Here is an 18,702-nt window from a genome sequence, read left to right on the forward strand (position 1 = left end):
TTGGGATCTTTAAACAACTGATAATTAAAGGATAGCTTAAAAGACAAACAGTTGCCGTCCAAGAGACTACTAGTGCTGCAGACACAAACTTACCATGATAGATGGGGTGATTTTCAAGGGCAGAAAGGTTGTAATTCCAAAGAACTTCCTAAAAGAAATGCTATGGCAAATCAATGAGGGTCCTTTAGGAATCGAGAAGTGCAAACAATGAGCACAAGAGGCCACTGCATTGGCCTGGGATCAATCACACCATTACTAATGTGGTGGGAAATTACTTTTCTGATTGAAATAGAAGCCATGCCAACATGCTATTTCTACAAAGGGCTTATGAGATGATCGGCACTGAGTTACCAGACAATCATAGGATTATTTAGTAGTCACAAATTATTAATCTTTGTTCCAGAAGTTTGTATACTTTCTAGTATTAACAAATACATCAGTGATAGCTAGCTTGAAGGGAATCTTCTCCAGATACGGAATTCCAGATGAAGTCCTTAGCAGTAATGGTCTACAATTTTCCAGTTCAGATTTTAGGCAATTTACCATAGATTGGGATTTTCATCCCAAAACGTCAAGTCCAAATTACCTCCAATCAAATGGATTTATGGAAAAGTCTATATGGATAGTAAAAAACCTTTTGAAAAAAAACTTTTGACAGTGAGGGTGATCTGTATAAAGCTTTTTTGGTTTCATCTCAGCTTTTAATGGGAAGAAGGATTAGAGCTAGTTTACCAATTATTGATAACGTGTTGAAATCTCATAACAATGAAACCGAAAGAAAAACAAAAGAAAATCGAAAATGGAAGAAGAAATATTATTTTGACAAAAGAGCCTGTGATCTCCTATCTCTTAACCTAGGTGACAGATTGTGCCTGAGCAATCACACTTCTACTATTTGCAGCCAACAGAGTACCATTAAAGAACAGCTGCATCCAAGTTTTTATTATAGTCCAGACAAACGAAATGGACACATTTCAACATAATCAAAGATATTTATGAGTAATCCCCAAAAGTTCCAACACATTGACAGTAGATATGGACTCTGGTGTTTTACCATCTGACTTCTACTTTATCATCAATGTGCAAAGGAGAAACGGTCAGGGAACAGAAGAACAATGAAGACTCTAATGAAAGGCTGATCAATGTGTAAGATTAAATGTCCTGAAGGACACAGAGACCTGTCAACCTACCTAAAAAAAACAAAACGGTATCTGAGTGGCAAAGACTCCCTAGGAAATGATATCCTGGTAACCATTCCTCTTTAGGTAGTTGATATATTGGGTTTATGGAATGTACTACATAGGCTGAACAAGTAATACATGTGTTATTAGCTAGATGTTAACCGTGATATATATATATATATATATATATATATATATATATATATATATATATATATATATATATATAAATAAAATTAACTTTTTTTCTTTAAGAGGGAAGATATAGAGAGATGTTTATACATTATAATTTAGAGCCACTCCATCATAAGTGACAATATTTTGAATTTAGGAAATTGGAAATTCCTAATTTCCAAAGAAGGCCCCCCACATGAGAACACCACAATACTGCATGAAGCAGTTCACTGTAGAAATTCTCCTTTTGTTTTTATTAAAGTTCGATTCTTTTCTCATTCACTGAGGGTATGTCTACACTACAGCACTAATTCAAACAAACTTAATTCAAATTAGTTAATTCGAACGAAGCTAATTCGAACTAGTGCATCTAGACCTAAAAACTAATTCGAATTAGCATTTTGCTAATTCGAAGTAGCATGTCTACATTGAGTGGACCCTGAACCAAAGTTAAGCCTGGCCGGAACAGGTGCCGGCAGGGCATCAGGTTAGCACTTAGAGCGTGGAGCTGCTGTCTCAGGCTAGCCGAGGGCTGTACTTAAAGGGACCTGACCCCCACACCGGACAGACAGTTCTCAGGGTTCCCCGCTTGCTTGTCTACCTTGATGAGGGACAGCAAAGCAGTCCTGTCTTGGAGTGCCCTGAGCACCCACACTTGGCACATCACAGTACTCAGCCATCAGCCCGGCTGCACTTGCTGCAGGCTGCCCTCCGGGGGGGTCAATCGGGAGGCTGTCAGGATCCAGGAGGCCCTGCAGAAGAGCTTCCATCCTGAGGAGCCTGCAGAGCCACCTCAGTCCTCCTCATCGGGGCTCGTGCCCCATTCCTCCCTCACCTCCTTCCACTTACCCCTCACTAGCCCCCCTTCCTGATGTAAAAAATAAAGGACACGTGTGGTCAAAAACAGAAACTCTGTGAGCAATCACACTCTTGGCTGCAAGTATTAGAAGTATTAGATTAACCTCTGGGGAGACTGGGAAAAGGAGGTGGGAGAGGGGAAGAGACAGGGTGGGAGAGGGGAGGGGAAACCTGGCAGGAGGGAGCTGGAAGGGGAAAGCCAGGGGAAGAAGGCGGAGGGGAAGTATAAAACTATGGTACGCCATATCATCAGTACTGTGTACAGATGTGGTCTCCTCACCTCAAAAAAGATGTTTTGGCCTTGGAAAGAGTTCAGAAAAGGGCAACTACAGTGATTGGGGGTTTGGAACAGGTCCCAGATGAAGAGAGGCTAAAGAGACTGGGACTTTTCAGCTTAGAAAAGAGGAGACTGAGGGGTGATATGTCAGAGGTATATAAAATCACATGTGGTGTGGAGAGGGTGCATAAAGAAAAGTTCTTCATTAGTTCCCATAATAGAAGGACTAGAGGACACCAAATGAAAGTAATGGGTAGCAGGCTTCAAACTAATAAAAGAAAGTTCTTCTTCACAAAGCAAATAGTCAACCTGTGGAACTCCTTACCACAGGAGGCTGTGAAGGCTATAACTATAAACAGAGTTTAAAGAGAAGATAGATAAAGTCATGGAGGTTGGGTCCATGGAGTGCTATTAGACAGGGGGTAGGAATGGTGTCCCTGGCCTCTGTTTGTGGAAGGCTGGAGATGGATGGCGCGAGACAAATGGCTCTGGGGTACCTGGTGTTGGCTGCTGTCAGCAGACAGGCTACTGGGCTAGATGGACTGGGCTAGATGGACCAGGCTACTGGGCTAGATGACCCAGTATGGCCATTCTTATGTTCTTATGTTCTAAGCTGAGGGCTCAGGGTCAGGGGTCTCACTGGACCAACTTGATTTTCATGCAAACCTGCTCCTGGGTTCGCATGTGGCCTTTGGTGGCCAGGCTGGCTGCTATCCTGCCCTAGTCGGCTCCTTTCCTGTGCCTAGCGCAGAGATTGTGGACGTTGGAGGCCTCCCCCCAAACCTGGATGAGGTCCACAATCTCCGCACTAGACCAGGCGGGTGCCCGCCTTTTGTGGCCCCGGGCAGGCTCCTGGGAGCCGCCAGCCTGGTCCTGGGAAGAGGCAGAGGGCTGGGTGGCAGCGGGTGGCTCGCTCATGCCGTGCCAGGTGCAGGGTCTGCTGGCTGGGTGCTGGCAGGCTTGTACCTGGCACGGGTACCATAGCCAGACTGTGCCCCTTTAAGGGCTCCGGGGCCGGGAGGGGGGCAGAAGAGTTTCCCTGTCTTGGCCCAGAGTGGTCACCAGGGCAAGCTGGGAAGGGCTAGCCTCCAACCGGTTCGAATTAAGTGGCTACACAGCCCTTAATTCGAACTACTTAATTCAAACTAGGCATTAGTCCTCGTAGAATGAGGTTTACCTAGTTCGAATTAAGCACTCCGCTAGTTCGAATTAAGTTCGAACTAGCGGTTTGCATGTGTAGTGCCTATGAAAGTTAATTCGAACTAACGGCTGTTCATTCGAATTAACTTTGTAGAGTAGACATATCCTGATTTGTTATTTCATTAACACCAAGAGTGTTAAATGTATATTAATTTTATATGACAAACTTAAGTAGTATAATTATGGGTATTAACAATGGACTCAGATCAACTCTTACTGAAGGTTTCCCATTCACTTCAAATTGAAAGAAATTCTTTTCTTGAATAACTAGAAAGAGAGAAGAGGGCAAATAATTTCATAGTAGCCACATAGTAGCAGTAGATTTCACATTATGCCCACACACATTCATTAATACAGAAGTATTTTAGATGATGTAGAAGACTTAGAAATGTGGAATCAAGGATGAGAGCCAAAAGTATAATTTAAATAGTAAACTGAGGATTGGGTCTGTATTTTTCTCAAGGTTTCAACCACAATTGTACACAGACAGAGACAGCAAATAAATAATAAACTCCAGTCAAAGAAGAAAGATTGGAAACAAGATAACAAGTCTACTTTTATCTATGAAAGAGACAGAATGAGCATGGCTAATGTTAGAAATAATTAGTAGTTTGTCAAAATTTCCTCCCACAGCCAAAAAACTAAGTCTGAGATCTAGCAACTCACCAGTCTACTGAGTACCATAGAGTACTTGAGGAAGCTCCTACTGAACTCAAAGGATTATTAGGTTTAATTAACATTTTGTAGAATAAAACTGGGGCCCTGAAAACACGAATAATTACTAGATCTGAAAATACTGTGACAAGCCTAACTAGACTTGAAGGAAGTCCCTCTTAGGCACTGAGACAAAAGAAAAATGATGAGCTTAACAACAGAGCTGAGCCACCATGCCAGCTTCTATGGCATCATGACCTTTAACACATCATAGTGTAATCAAATCTTAAAATATACTAAATAACTACATTAATTTAGATTACAAGCTCATGAGGGAAAGGTCTTATCCTTCTATTTGTCTGTAAAGTACTAGGCATATGTATGATACTATATAAATAACACCACAGTACCGTAATAGAAAAGATAACACATGCATGCTGACAACATTTATATTTATCGTAATTTAATATTTATGTTTACCACTATCCAAAGAAATCTAATAATCCGCTAAGGAACCCAAAGAGATCATTCATACACTCTACTCTGTGTAAATGACAAAAAAATCAGAATATTGGTTGAACCTCTCTTGTCTGGCATCATCCATGGTCTGGCAGGAACACAGATGGTGCTAGAGAGCCCCAGCTGCAGAAGTTGAGAGTGGCTGAGAGCAGAGCCAGTCTGGCAGGCACCAGCCTGCAGGGCCAGTGACCTGGGAGCAGCAGCCATGGGCAGAGAGCCTGGGGAGCAGCTGCCACCTTGCGCAGAGCTGGGCAGCTGGGGACAGGGAGCAGCAGAGCCAGGCAGATAGACTGGAGGAGATCAGGCCTCTGGGATCTTCTGGCACAACAAACTCCCTTGTTTGGGATCGCTCCGGTCCCAAGAGTGCTGGACCAGGGAGGTCCAAGCTATAACAACATATTTGACATATCTGTTTTATGAAGTGATTGTTCAGTCATTTGATGAAGAAAGTACTTAAATTTAAGCATTCTAGCCATTCTAAATCAAAATCCTTTGACTGATTAGACAAATGAATCCAGTGTACATGAATATCTGAATTACAAGCTAGTTAGCCTTGAGTTGTTAGAGCTGCTATTCTATTGCTTGTGTTACATATTTAATTTAACACAAAAGGGTTAACGTTTAAGTGCTGATTTTTTTATTTGCCAACAACTTTTATTGTCAATTGTCTAATTGGCAGCCATAAAGTAGATTCCAGTTAACCAAATATATTAAGTAATTTGACTTCAAAGTATATGACTTTCATAACTCATTTGCCACTTTTAATGTACTCAAATCAGCCCTCAAACATCAAGAATTCATTTAACTTGAATTTCAAGTGGTCTTTAATCCCAGAAGTACAACTTCCCAACACTGGAAACAAATTAAGCAAGATTTTCATAATATTCTGAACACAGCAGAATGACAGCATAAGTGATCAAAGAAGCACAGACCACTGAAAATTATAATTTTGCAATATTTCACCAATTATTCCTGTAAGTAATGAATTGTAGTCACTGGATTAACTCTAAATGAACTTAACCCATGCTTATAAACTTTGCCTTCTCTAGAATACAAAGTGTCTCAACTTGGTTTCTTGTTAATAAAACCAGTATCAAAACAATACTAAAATGTATATAAAAATAGTGGTCCCAATTCTCTGCTTATATAAATGGGTGTAGCTCCACTTACCTCACTGGAATTTTGCTCTTGATACCGCTCGAGATGTTCATTTAAAGTTGTCAATAGCATAGACCATCAGTGGCCATGCTCAATGAAGCTACAATGAGAATTATTTCCTAGTAGCGAGACCAGAACGGCACTTATTTTACCAGAGATATGTATTACTTAGCTATATTTTTGTAAAGGTTGGATCTCCTTGGTCCAGAACTCTCAGGACCTGACTGGTCCTGGATAATGGATTTTGCCAGACCAGTGGAGGTCATTTCTGGGTCCCCCCCCACACACACATACCATCAGCCCTGGCCCCATCACTGGTGGCCTGTTTCACTGGTCCCACTGTCCTGCCATGCATGCGGAGGTGGTGGGACTGCACCGGGCTCCCGCTGCAGTGCCTGACAGTCCCGCCGCCTCTGCGCCCCCATTTCTGCTGCTGCGTCAGGCAGTCCCACTGCCTCTGTGCGCCAGACTCCCGCTGCCCTACAGCCTGCAAGGTTCCCAGGTACTAGCTCTCCACCAGGACTCTGTGACCCTGGAACATCTGTGGTCCGAATGTTGCCGGACCAGAGAGGACCAGTTAAGAGAGTTTCAAGGTGTCTTGACACAGGCCACAACTGTTCTGAAAAAATGTTTAGATAATTATTCTCAACAAGCCATGTGCTTAATTTTTTAAAAATATACTTATTATGAGGACTTTACAAAGACTAAACAATAATGGTAACTCACAGATGTTGAAGTAATAAAAATGAATCTTATGAAAATCTTGTGTTCATGCTTCCAAAATTTAAATGTACAAGTATAATATTGTCGCTAGGCATTTACAAACAAGCTCTCTCAATGAGAACTTAAACACCTGTTTAAACATTGAATTTTCTTGGTGCTCACAGATTGGCTCGCTATCCCTGAAAGAACTGTACAAAACTACACCAGGCACCTCCCACTCCACTAATACAAAGCAAGGGATAGCAGCATGTTCAATCCCTGGGGAAGAGTAGCTCACAAGGTCTGCTACTGAACCCTTAAACACGGCAGATGCAAAATTTCCAAGGAAATCTAATGGAATTCCCATATACAAAGGAGGAGTGCAGTAATGCAAAGCTCTGGGGAAGGAAGTTTATCTACTGCAACTTCAGATACAGAGTAGCTTTCTTCATTTCCTATCTAGAAGAGACTGCATTTTTGGCATTTTCTGGTATTCTATGCATGTTCAAGATTATTTTAAGGGTATACTTTTTATTGTATTTAACCAAGATACATTAATCAAATATTTCTTGATCAAGACTCTCCTTGAAAAAAGATTCCACAGAGTTTTTCTTTACTTCCCCACTTCTTTCTGAGACCATAAATCTTAGCTATAGCACTGAGGGCAATGATAGTATTAATGCAAAATCTTTGAGACAGTGCAGATGATGGCAGCTTATCAACAAAATACATTTTCTAACAGAAAGCATTTCCCTGGGGCCAAATTCCTGTACATACAAGCTATGAAAACCAGAAGTTTAACTCCCCTTTAATTTACATGGCTTAATTGGCACGTTCAAAAACACCAAACTCAAATTTATTGGTTTCCTCACAAAGTTTTAACAATTTTCTGGGTACAAAGAGATATTTCAGATTTATAACAAACATTTCTCTTTCCATACCTTCTCTTCCAGTAGTCTCTAGGAAAAGCTAGCTATTTCTTAGAGTAGTGCAAAGCAGAAAAGTAGGTGATCCGGAAGAGACAAAAGGAGAAACTCTGAATAGAAAAACACAATTTCTCTATCACCTATAAATGCAGTAGATACATAAATGAAATTTCTGTATTGCAATCTAGCAAAAGGGTGTTCTGACTCTCTGTTCTATATGGAAATACACTTGTTAAAGTGGCAGCCAGTGACTTATCTTTTCTTGACATATCCCATCGACTTTACTAACTCCTTGTGCAGCATTTTAAAAATGTCCCCCTTGCATATCTGGGGGTGGGGGGGGGGGTGAAGAAAAGGAAAAAGTGACATAGAACTGGTATAATCAAAGTCAGGGACAACAAAACTAAAAAAGAAGAAAAAAATATACATTGGAAAGTAATGTACATATTTTTAGTTGTGTACACAATATTTCAGTTGCAGATGCCATGCCTAAATTATAGGGTCTTCACGGGGTAGCCAAGTTAGTCTGTACAGGATAAACTTAAAAAACAACAAATGGTCTGGCAGCACTTTATAGACTAACAAAACATGTAGATGGTGGTATGAGCTTTTGTGGGCACAGACCACTTCTTCAGATGACCGGAGTTTTGAGCTTAGGATGTGCAGACCCAAAATAAATAGGGGAGAGGAGGTAAGGAAAAAAAGGAGGGGGGGAAGGGGGGAAACAAGGTGCAGAGGGTATGTAAATATCAAAGGAAAAAATAGGAAGGCAGAACTGGCAATTATAGGGGTTATTATGCTATTATTTGCATCATTGCTATTACTGCTAATAGGAGGTATATGTGAAATCCTATTGTACATGGTACATGGCATTACAAATGAGAATGCTGGAAAATAGTTAAAGTAGGAAGACAAGTTGCTCCATAATCATCAGTACTGCACAGTTTAATATAAGATTCTGATTAGAAGAATTAATTAAAACAACACGGGGGAGGGGAGGAGGGAAGAATCCCACTGAAGGATAAGGGAAAAAATAGTAAAAGGTAGATACTTAAAAAAATTGGTTTGGCACTAGAGTTGTATCTTTAATTTAAGCTTGTACATGACAAAAGCTTTAAAAATGCTGAATTGCAAAAGCTGCCTTTAGCATAAGAGCACAATATCACAGTATGTTCCAGTTACTGAGCAAAACCATCAGGAATTTCATGTGATTTCAGCAACAAACATACAGGTCCGTATAACTTCAACTTCAAAATTCAGGTTTAGAGTACAAATTAAAAGGTGGAGGGTGGAGAAGACTGCAAAAGATAACAGTGTGAGATTAGTTCCTCTAATGTATGGAAAATCTATAGGGACAGAGGACCTGATGTAAGGGAGCTTTTGCATTGACAGCAGGAGGTTTTGATCAGGCTCCTATAGAGGAGCAAATATACAGAAAGTATACATATTCAATGGGAAGAAATATGGGACACAAAAATGATGAAAGAGCTTATAGTGATACTGGACAGCAGGCTAGACATGAATTTGCAATGTGACATTTGTAATAAGACATTTTGCCTTAAATACCGAGAATCCTTACATTACCTAAAAAGACTTGCCGAAAAACCTCAAAAGAGTTTTAAAACGGCTATTTCTCTTAATTACTATAATTAAAGGTGACTGTATCAAGACAATTTTATTTGACTAAAAAGTAATTAGTTTTAAGATTAAGGCTCTAATTAAGTAGAAATTAATTAAAGTTTAAATTTAGAAAATCTAATATGGCAGGCTGAAATAGGAAGTACAGCGCTAGTGAAATGGGAAATTCCATTATCAAGGGATAAGCCTTAGTGTGTAATTTCATTGCCAGAGGGAAGAGCAGTCCTCAACTAAGAATAGTCTCAGAAGGAGAAGCACTCCTAGGGATAATATTAATTAATAATAATGAGGAATGATGCAGTGGAAAAGCTAACAACAGAAAGCGGACTTGTTGAACACTTCTAATAAATTATGAGAATGAGCAAACCTTGAAAGAGCAACCAGCATAAAAGGCCAACAGCCACCAGGCTGAGAGTTTAAAACACTAATTGGTAATAGGCCCAGGTGCATAACAGTAATTGGTACTGGTCATAAGTTGAAATCACATGTACCACCTGCTCATTAAAAAAGACCTTGGTACCCACTCCTCATAGATACAGACCCAGGTTCAGGAAAGGGTCTAAAATGACATCATGATGGATAGAGATGACTTAATCAAACCACGAAGTACAGGGTGATGGGTGGTATCTAAGTAGTGTCAGAGGGTGGTAACCTGACAATGTCGGAGGGTGGCAACCTGATATGCCAGTAGTGAGGTGTGATTTGTTTGTACCTGCATATAAGATGGTGTCTTGGGGGGACAGTCTTTGTAGGATCTAGGGGGCAGTGGAAATTTCCCACTGATTTGAGTCATTACATTGTGGCAAGTACATATGCGTAGTGGATCAGTAGAGTCTACTGACAACTATTAAAGTACTTCGCTTAGCATTAAACCTGACCTGGCACCATCAATCCTTATCTGTTTGGGATCTTTGGGGGCTCTCTTGTGGTCTGCTGTGGTCATTGGACCCACATCATTGAGAACACACATACTAACCTGGGAGCAAAAATCTCATTAGACCCACATAATTGGGTCTCATTAGACACACACAATCAGACTTCTGGTTATTATCATCGACGGAGCCAGAGACCTGTGAGGACACTTCGGCAGGAAATCCTAACTACACGTACTACAGAAATCTATAGTTAATTTGATTCAGCAACCCAACATGACACTGTTCTCATATTGCATTGTCTCTGAGCACCTCTGAGCAGGGTTTTGGCCAGGAGGACAAGAATCCATCATTTTCATTAAGTGAAATAATTCTTTCCTTAATGCTAGACTCCTTTGATTTGATAGTAAAAGTGTAACTTTATTGTTTTTAAAATGTGGTCAAAGTGCCACCCAGGTGTCCAAATCTGACTTAAAACAAATAAATGAATGTTTAATGACTTAACTTTATGAAGAGCACATAAAGGCTATTTAAGGGTTAATAGCTTATTTTAATGTAAATAGAAGAATGTTAAATGTAAGTATAAAAATTGTTTTTTCACACAGGAATTCTCTGGCAGAGGGAACTACTGATAGACTAGTAACAATTCAATTAAATACTGCTGTGAAATAGCTAAATTAAATTTATAGCTAAATTCAAGTGCCAGACGAATGAATGTTGAATGAATAGATTTCATCAGCTCTGTCTGTCTGTCTAGTGCTATCTAACTGTTTAAATAGGTGAAATTCTGGCTCCCAAATGTCTACAGCACAATTAAACAACACCTTAACTCAGGGGTGTCCAAACTTTTTTCAAAGAGGGCCAGATTTGAAGAAGTGAACATGCGTGAGGGCCGTCCCCGCACTCTCAGCCCCAAGGCGGAGGGCCCGCAGGGTCGCAGGCGGGCGGAGAGCGCAGGGCACGCCGGCCTCACGGTGGCCCGGGGGCAGGGCAAACCCGCAGCCAAGCGGGGGAGTGGGGCTGCGGACGTGCCCTACAGGGCAGGCTCTAGGACCGCGGAGGCCATGGGCGGTGGCGGCGCGGCCAGAAGCGGCGCACTGGGCGCGCCAGTTCAAAAGAGCGCCGGGGAGCCAGGAAAGGGGGAGGAAGCGGGGGGCCGTATTAAATCGGAACACGGGCCGCAATTGGCCCGCGGGCCGGACTTTGGACATGCCTGCGCTTATCTTGAGTCTGCCATACAGGTCAGTTGTGGGTTTTTAACTGACGTGTAGACATAACCTAAGTGGACAGGTATCTTAAAAAAGCCAGTCTGAACAAAGGTAAAATGAGGGTAAAGACTAAGAGGAAAAATATTACAAATTAATGAAGCTCTGAAGATTACTAAAAATAACAAAATTAGAATGTATGCTGTGTTTTGTCTTTAATTCTTTCACATATGATATTTCATTTATGCCATCCAAAAAATGTTCTTTAGGGAATATACTTTTTACAAAGTGAGTAAGTGGGTCACACACAGAGCTGCTATCACTTCAGACTTAACAGTCATTAAAAAAACCTGGCATCCCCAATGAAAAAAGTTATTTTTATCTTTTAAGATATACAGTGTCTTTGGCACCTGGCACCATCCTTCTGGGTATATAAATATGAATACTTTATGGTAGTACTTGAAATCACAACTCTGCTGAAATAAGAAAAGGCAGGTTTTTGTTAGGTGATTATAAACACCTGCTGGTAAAGAACTTAAAGAACAACTTTAGCTAAGGGCCTAGTAATGCCATGGCAAGCACCTGCATAATTCACACATGCTTTTGTTGAATTTCATGGAATGGACCATATGCTTTCTAGCATTGGAATTTGCTCTGTGAACTTATTTTACAAGGATTAATGAAGCAAAAAAAAAAAAATCCTGGAGCAGGCAAAAATAATATTTAAGGGACTAATATTAACGAAATGCTATCACAATTGCTAAATCAAGCTAAATATGAGTTAACTTTCACCTGCAAAAAAAACATAAAAGAAACAAACATCATTCTGGGATGCATTACCGGAGCGTTGTGGGCAAGACACACAAAGTATTTTTTTCACTCTACTCTGCACTGATTAGACTTCAACTGGAGTATTGTATCCAGTTCTGGGCACCACATTTCAGGAAAGATGTGGACAAATTGGAGAGGGTCCAGAGAAGAGCGACAAGAATGATTAACGGTCTACAAAACATGACCTATAAGGGAAGACTGAAAGAATTGGGTTTGTTTAGTTTGGAATAGAGAAGATTGAGAGGGGATGTAATAGCAGCTTTCAAGTACCTGAAAGGGTGTTGCAAGGAGAAGGGAGAAAAATTATTTTCCTTAAACTCTCATGATAGGACAAGAAGCAATGGGGCTTAAATGGCAGGAAGGGAGGCTGGGCATCAGGAAAAACTTTCTGTCAGGGTGGTTAAGCACTGGAATAAACTGCCTAGGGAAGCTGTGGAATTTCCATCATTGGAGATATTTAAGAGCAAATTAGATAAACATCTATCAGGGATTATGTAGATGGTGCTTGGTTCTACCATGAAGGCAGGGGACTCGACTTGATCTCTTGAGGTCCCCTCCAGTTCTAGTATTCTATGATTCTATCTATGTCTGTCCCAGGTTGGGTCTAGCAAAGCTCAAGGTTTGGATAAGGACTAACTGGCTGCAACTCAACCCAGTCAGGATAGAACTAATGTTGTTGGGGTTGGTGATAACAGAATGAGCATGGCCTCTATCTGTAACACAGGTGCACAGCTTAGGTGTGGTATTACACCCTAGGCTACTCAAGAGAGTGCTCATGCAGTAACTATTGCTAAGAGTGCTTTATTTCCCCACCCCCCCATCTTCCCCAGCAGGAAGGCAGAACCTGGATAAAATTGTATCTATGCCTTGTGCATATTATAATTAAACTGTTATATTGTGCTTTGCATGTGTCTACACACTTAAGACCATCCAGAAACTAAAGCCAGTGCAGAAAACACTGGGATATCACTGTAACACAGAAGAGAGAGCAAGGCACTGAAAAAGGTAAATTTTGCAGAGACAGTGAAGATGTCAGCCTTCTTGAGGGGCTGTTTCTGGCATTTATAGGGTGGTGAAAATAGGAGACACTAAAACAAAAAAAACACATGATTTTATGTTTCTATGCCTGCTTAAAAAACAAGCCTATGAACTGGATAGGTAAAGAGAGACCCAAACTCACACTCTGGAGGGTATGGAAGTAGAAACAGAAGCAGTCTCTTAAATTAAGGCCCCTCAGGACAAGTTTACTCATCCTTCAGATTGTAAGAGTAAAACAATTTTTCAAAATGTATATTTACTTAAGTTTATTTCAACATTTAGCCATTTTTCAAGGGGAAGAAATGTGTTTTCCATGCTAGGAATCTCATGATGCAGTCAAAAGTGCTGTTCCTTCAGGGAGCCATTTAAAATAATTCTCCTCTCTTGTAGTAGTAATTATCCTCAAGCCTTGCACTTGTATAATTAGGAGATAATAGCAATGGAAAAGAATGTTTTCACAAGATAATGGAACACTTGGTACCAGACAAATATAGTGATAAGTAAAAGTGTAAGAAGCTTACTCTGTGACATTCTGCTACAACAGCAGTTGCCGAACTTCATGACACTGTGATCTCCTTCTCACAACAAAAATTACTATGCAACCAAGGGAAGAGGGGAGAATAGAAGTCTGAGACTGCCACAGGTCTAAAGCTGATGCCCAAGGACTTCTTCTCTGGGTGAGAAGCATGTAACCTTAGCTTTGGGTGGCAGGTCTTGGGTTTGGGCTTGAGAATCCCTATACAGGCAGTCCCCGGGTTACGTACAAGATAGGGACTGTAGGTTTGTTCTTAAGTTGAATTTGTATGTAAGTCGGAACTGGTACATATTGTAGGGGAAACTCTAGCCAAACATTTTTTTTAGTTTTGGATAGCATAGGGAAAGGTTAACTCCCCTCTAATGTTTGTTTTGCTGTCTGTTCCCCTGTTCAGAAGATTTCACATCTATTTCTGTCCCTGTGACAAACTCAGGACTAAAGGAGTAACTCATCAAATACCAAACAGCTCTGCACCATGCTTTGAGCTAATAGCTTTATTTCCACACACCACCCAGGGTTCTAGGAGGAGGGTCCTTTTTTTGCTAACACAATGAGGCCAGCACTTTGTTTGTTTTGGTGGAGTCTTTGTTTGCCCAGGGAGCCCAGCATGTATAGGGGGAGGAGGGGCGGAGAGGCTGCTTTTGTCTGCTGTTCCGCAGCCTGTTGCTCAGGGGAGGGGACAGCCTGTTGCTGGCAGGGGGGGAGGGGGGAGGCGTGCAGGATGCGAGGCCGCGGGGGGGGGGGGGGGGGCAGCGGGCGTGGGGAGGCACTTTTCCTCTGCCCGGCAGCTCTGCGGGATCCCTGTCCCTGTGGCCAGCTGCTGCAGGCAGAGGCCAGTTGGAGCCGGCCGAAGAGGAGGAGGAGGTGGATTCTAGGACCCAGGTGAGCGAGCCCCGGGGACGCTGCTGCGCTCCGGGAGCCCGGCATGTATAGAGGGGAGGAGGGGCAGAGAGGCTGCTTTTGTCTGTTCGGCAGCCTGTTGCTCAGGGGAGGGGGCAGCCTGTTGCTGGCAGGGGGGTGGGGGGGGGCAGCGGGCGTGGGGAGGCACTTTTCCTCTGCCCGGCAGCTCTGCGGGACCCCAGTCGGAGCCGGCCCGAGGAGGAGGAGGATCCTAGGACCCAGGTGAGCGAGCCCCGGGAATGCTGCTGCGCATGTGCGGGAGTTGCCTCACCCCGTTCGTATCTAGGGATCTGACGTAAGTCGGATCCACGTAAGTCGGGGACTGCCTGTACTACAATCAGGAATGGAATCCTGAGCCACTTATAATTTACTTCACAATAATGACAGAATTCAATAGGATTATCATAATGAACAGAGTCAAAAATGTGTACTAGAATAACTCCAGAATGTGCAAAGAGGATTGTCATCTTTCATTCAATTGTCCCATGAAAGCACATTATTATACAAGAGTAATCTGGTGACTAACAGGATCTTAATTTGTTTTTGATTTCACCTCTTAGGGCCTGATGCAAATCCCACTAAAGGCCAAAGTTAAAACCAGGGTCAGAGTGCTCTGAGATTTGTGTGTATGAGGAGGAAGGGGTGGGAACAGGAGCCAATGAGAGCTGCAATGCTCTGTGGCTGCGGACCCTTTATGTGCTACCTGGTTATAGCTAACTTTAATTTGGGGGACTCCTCTCTAGTTTACCCTAATCAGATAAAACATTTAAAATTACATTAAAATCAGAACGGTGTTTAACATAGTACTATTTCCATTACTAGCTACGGATGTTAGATATCATGTAATTGAATCGTTGTGTAACTGCATGAAATCTACAGTCTAACCACAGAGGCAGCAAGGGGGGTAGGTGGGTCCATGGAAGCCAATATACATGGGGAGTTGGCCTGCAAGATGGCTCCCTGAACATATTGGCTCCAGGCTGCCCCCCACCACCCTCCTCGCTGCTGCCTCATGATGAGGCAGCTTAAAGCCAGCTCCTCATTGGCACCGTCTCCTCCCGCTCCCCAACCTTGCTGCCTCTGACATAGCAAGAGAGTGGAATGCATGTAGTTAACAAGATTAACTGATAAGCACAGGCTTATCAATTAATTGTTTAGTTGACTACACACTGACATCTACTACAAGCAAGACCAATGTCAGTTGAATCATGTGTCTCTTGTATTCCTATGATTCTGCTCCACATCAATGCAATGTATTGCTCCATTCCTCAAAGTTATCTACATAGACTCTCATCATTTTGTGAAAGCCCATCTAACGCACAGATCAATTAAACCATTTCCTATTGATCTAGGGACTTATATGATCTCTACCAACTTGTTTCAAAGAATTTATAGCTTCTGGGTTATGTCATTTGCCAGGATGAGATGGGTGAAGACAAGTCCAGTCTCAGATAACATGGGTGGACACCAGTAAGAAAGAAAGAAAAATTGAAGGATACGTGCGGAGTGTATCATTGCACTGTAAATTGTGTTTGACAAAGAGGCTTTGACTCCTTTTGGAAAACTTTGTCACAACTGAAATAACAAACAGATTAGAACCACTTCTGTACAGTAATTAGCAAATACTCTGCCTCTAGAAGCATCATCACAGTATACACAAGAGGCATTCATTCTTAAGGTCTGCTGAATCTTGGCTGGTGCTCCATATGATTATGAAGTATTTCCTGACTGCTCTTTCATCAAGGCTTTGTATACAGTTGTTCATGTTGATTTAATAGATTTTTTGAGAAACTGGAATCAGTTTAGAACATTTCTTTAATGCACAATTTTTCAGCAAATGTTAAAAACAAGAAAAGGCAATTTGATTAAAACTTGTTTTGATCTCATAATAATGAGAGAGTATGAGATTTTCCAGTTAATTTTGCTTTTTTCCATTTGAACGATAGAAAATCTAAAGGCAGTGTAAAGGGAAGCCAAACATATCAACAGACTTACAGCATAGAATTTAAACACTGCAGAATTGTTAATGCAACAGCAAAGAAGAGGGATTTAAAAGGGAAGAGACTCATTAACAGCTGAGAAAAGCATGCACTGAAGTAACATGCTCCAGATTTTGAGCTGCATGTTTCTGTTTCCATGTGACCAAAGCAGAGTAAATTCCAGATACAGGTATGTTTTTTCTTTGTCAGTATATTTCAACACATTCCATCACTTTCAGAAAGATTTTTTTTCTGTCTGAACAAACCAGCAGCAGCAGGTAGCACAGAAAGTAATATTTTTTGATGCAAAAGAAATATGATTTAGAAGAGAAGGTTCTTTTGGCCACAGAATATTTAAACCTTCAGTCTCCACCTTCAATCAGCATTCATCTGCTGTAATACTGGCAAGACAGAAACTGAAGTGAACAGACCTTTTATTTGGCACTTCTTGATACTGTGGTACGTTAGGGAACAATGTGAGACTTTTAGATCTCTTACTACTCATATGTTTATAATCCTCTCTCAAAAGAGGAAATAAAGTATACAGTAATTTACTTTTAACTCCCCAACAAATCCCCAAGAAATAAAGCGTGTAACTTTTTAAACTCAGCTCAATGGTAAAAATGAAGTATTTACTAAACTGTATAGTCCAAATTTAAAGGATTGTTCATGCACTGATCCTGTGATGATGCAAGGCCAAATAAAAGATCCATGAAAAGGAGTTAAAGTAGAAAGCAACCAACTGGCATAGCTTAATTCTTACCTTGGCTGTTTTTTTCACGGGTTGACATTTTTGCTGGTTATGGGACAGAAATAAAATAACTTAAAACTATTTTTGAAGTCCTATCTTCCTGGGTGAAGACTATGTTACACAAATCCAATACTTTGTATTTTATTTTTAATGAATAAGCATGTATACATTATATTATATATAAAAATGAAATAAATAATGACCTCACATAGTTTTGATTTACAAAAGCAATAGAAAATATTCCTCTCACCCACAGGCCTGCAAACACAAAAAATTCCCACTGACTTCAAAGAGCTTTGCCTCGGACCCTAGATCTTTTAGCAACAATCAGCTGAATTAACCGTAGAAGCAAGTATTACTATTATGTAAATTCTAAATTAATGCTTCATAAAGACATTTCATAATTAGTTACTTGTTTCCTTTTTGATAATATTCAATTAGCAAAATTAGATCTCTCCAATTGTCCCAATATTTAAAAACAAATATTTCACTTACCTTGGTTGACAATGACATCTTTGTGTCTGGAGGGAAAAATGTAAAACATAGAATTAATATGTATTAGTTATAATACTAATACTATTTACCTGTTATACACTACCACATTATGTTAAGGCTGAGCAGACATTTTAAAAAAAAACCTCTCGATTCACATAAAAAAATTTATGGAAGATAAGCGTATCAATGACTGTTGGCCAAAACAGTCTAAGATATTAACTCCATGCTCAGGGTGACTCTAAATAAACTGCTAAAAGTCTGTTCTGTGCACTCTCCCTGAAGTCCAAGTACTAGCCACTGCTGGACGCAGATTAGCCTAGATGGACCATAGGTCTGATCCAATATGAAAGTTCTTATGTTCCTATAAGTGAAATTGTGGAATAATGTTATATAACCAATGTTAACAAATAAAATGCCCCCACATTTTTGTCTGCTATTTTATACTTTCATTGTAAGCCCTTTAGGGTAGGGGACATCTTTTTGTTCTGTGTTTGTACTGTGACTAGCATATCTGAGGTTCCTAGGAGGTAATGTTATACAAATAAATAAGATTAATGAAACACCAAAGTAATATTAGCATTTGTATATGGGAAACTGGATTTTAGATAGCAAAAAACATAAAAAGCATTATTTTTGGAGATGAAGAGCACGTTCAGTTTTCATTCAATGTTCTTTGCACCCTGTGAAAAATCAAGTTATGAGGTAACAAGTACATGATGACTGTAAATTATTTTGAATAATTATCCAACAGCTCACATTAATGGGACTACTAATGAAAGAAAATGTGATAACATGTCAGTACATGTCAA

At 40.7% G+C, this 18,702-nt stretch overlaps 1 protein-coding gene across 8 annotated transcripts in view; it reads right to left on the reverse strand.

Moving 5' to 3' along the window:
• The window catches only part of EML4 (EMAP like 4), a 261,344-nt gene that overhangs the window by 63,553 nt on the left and 179,089 nt on the right, over window positions 1-18,702 (reverse strand). For 6 of the 8 annotated variants that reach the window (XM_006133977.5, XM_075925435.2, XM_006133978.5 and 3 more), the window contains 2 exons: window positions 17,894-17,919; window positions 17,411-17,443 (listed from right to left, as the gene is read on the reverse strand). In XM_006133977.5, coding sequence (XP_006134039.1) covers window positions 17,411-17,443; window positions 17,894-17,919 — 59 coding nt within the window. The remainder of the gene's footprint in view (window positions 1-17,410; window positions 17,444-17,893; window positions 17,920-18,702) is intronic. The other 2 variants (XM_089777512.1, XM_089777514.1) reach the window with 1 other exon arrangement.

Source organism: Pelodiscus sinensis, chromosome 3 (genome assembly GCF_052426305.1).
Source record: "Pelodiscus sinensis isolate ZL-2025 chromosome 3, ASM5242630v1, whole genome shotgun sequence".
NCBI classification, from domain to species: domain Eukaryota; kingdom Metazoa; phylum Chordata; order Testudines; family Trionychidae; genus Pelodiscus; species Pelodiscus sinensis.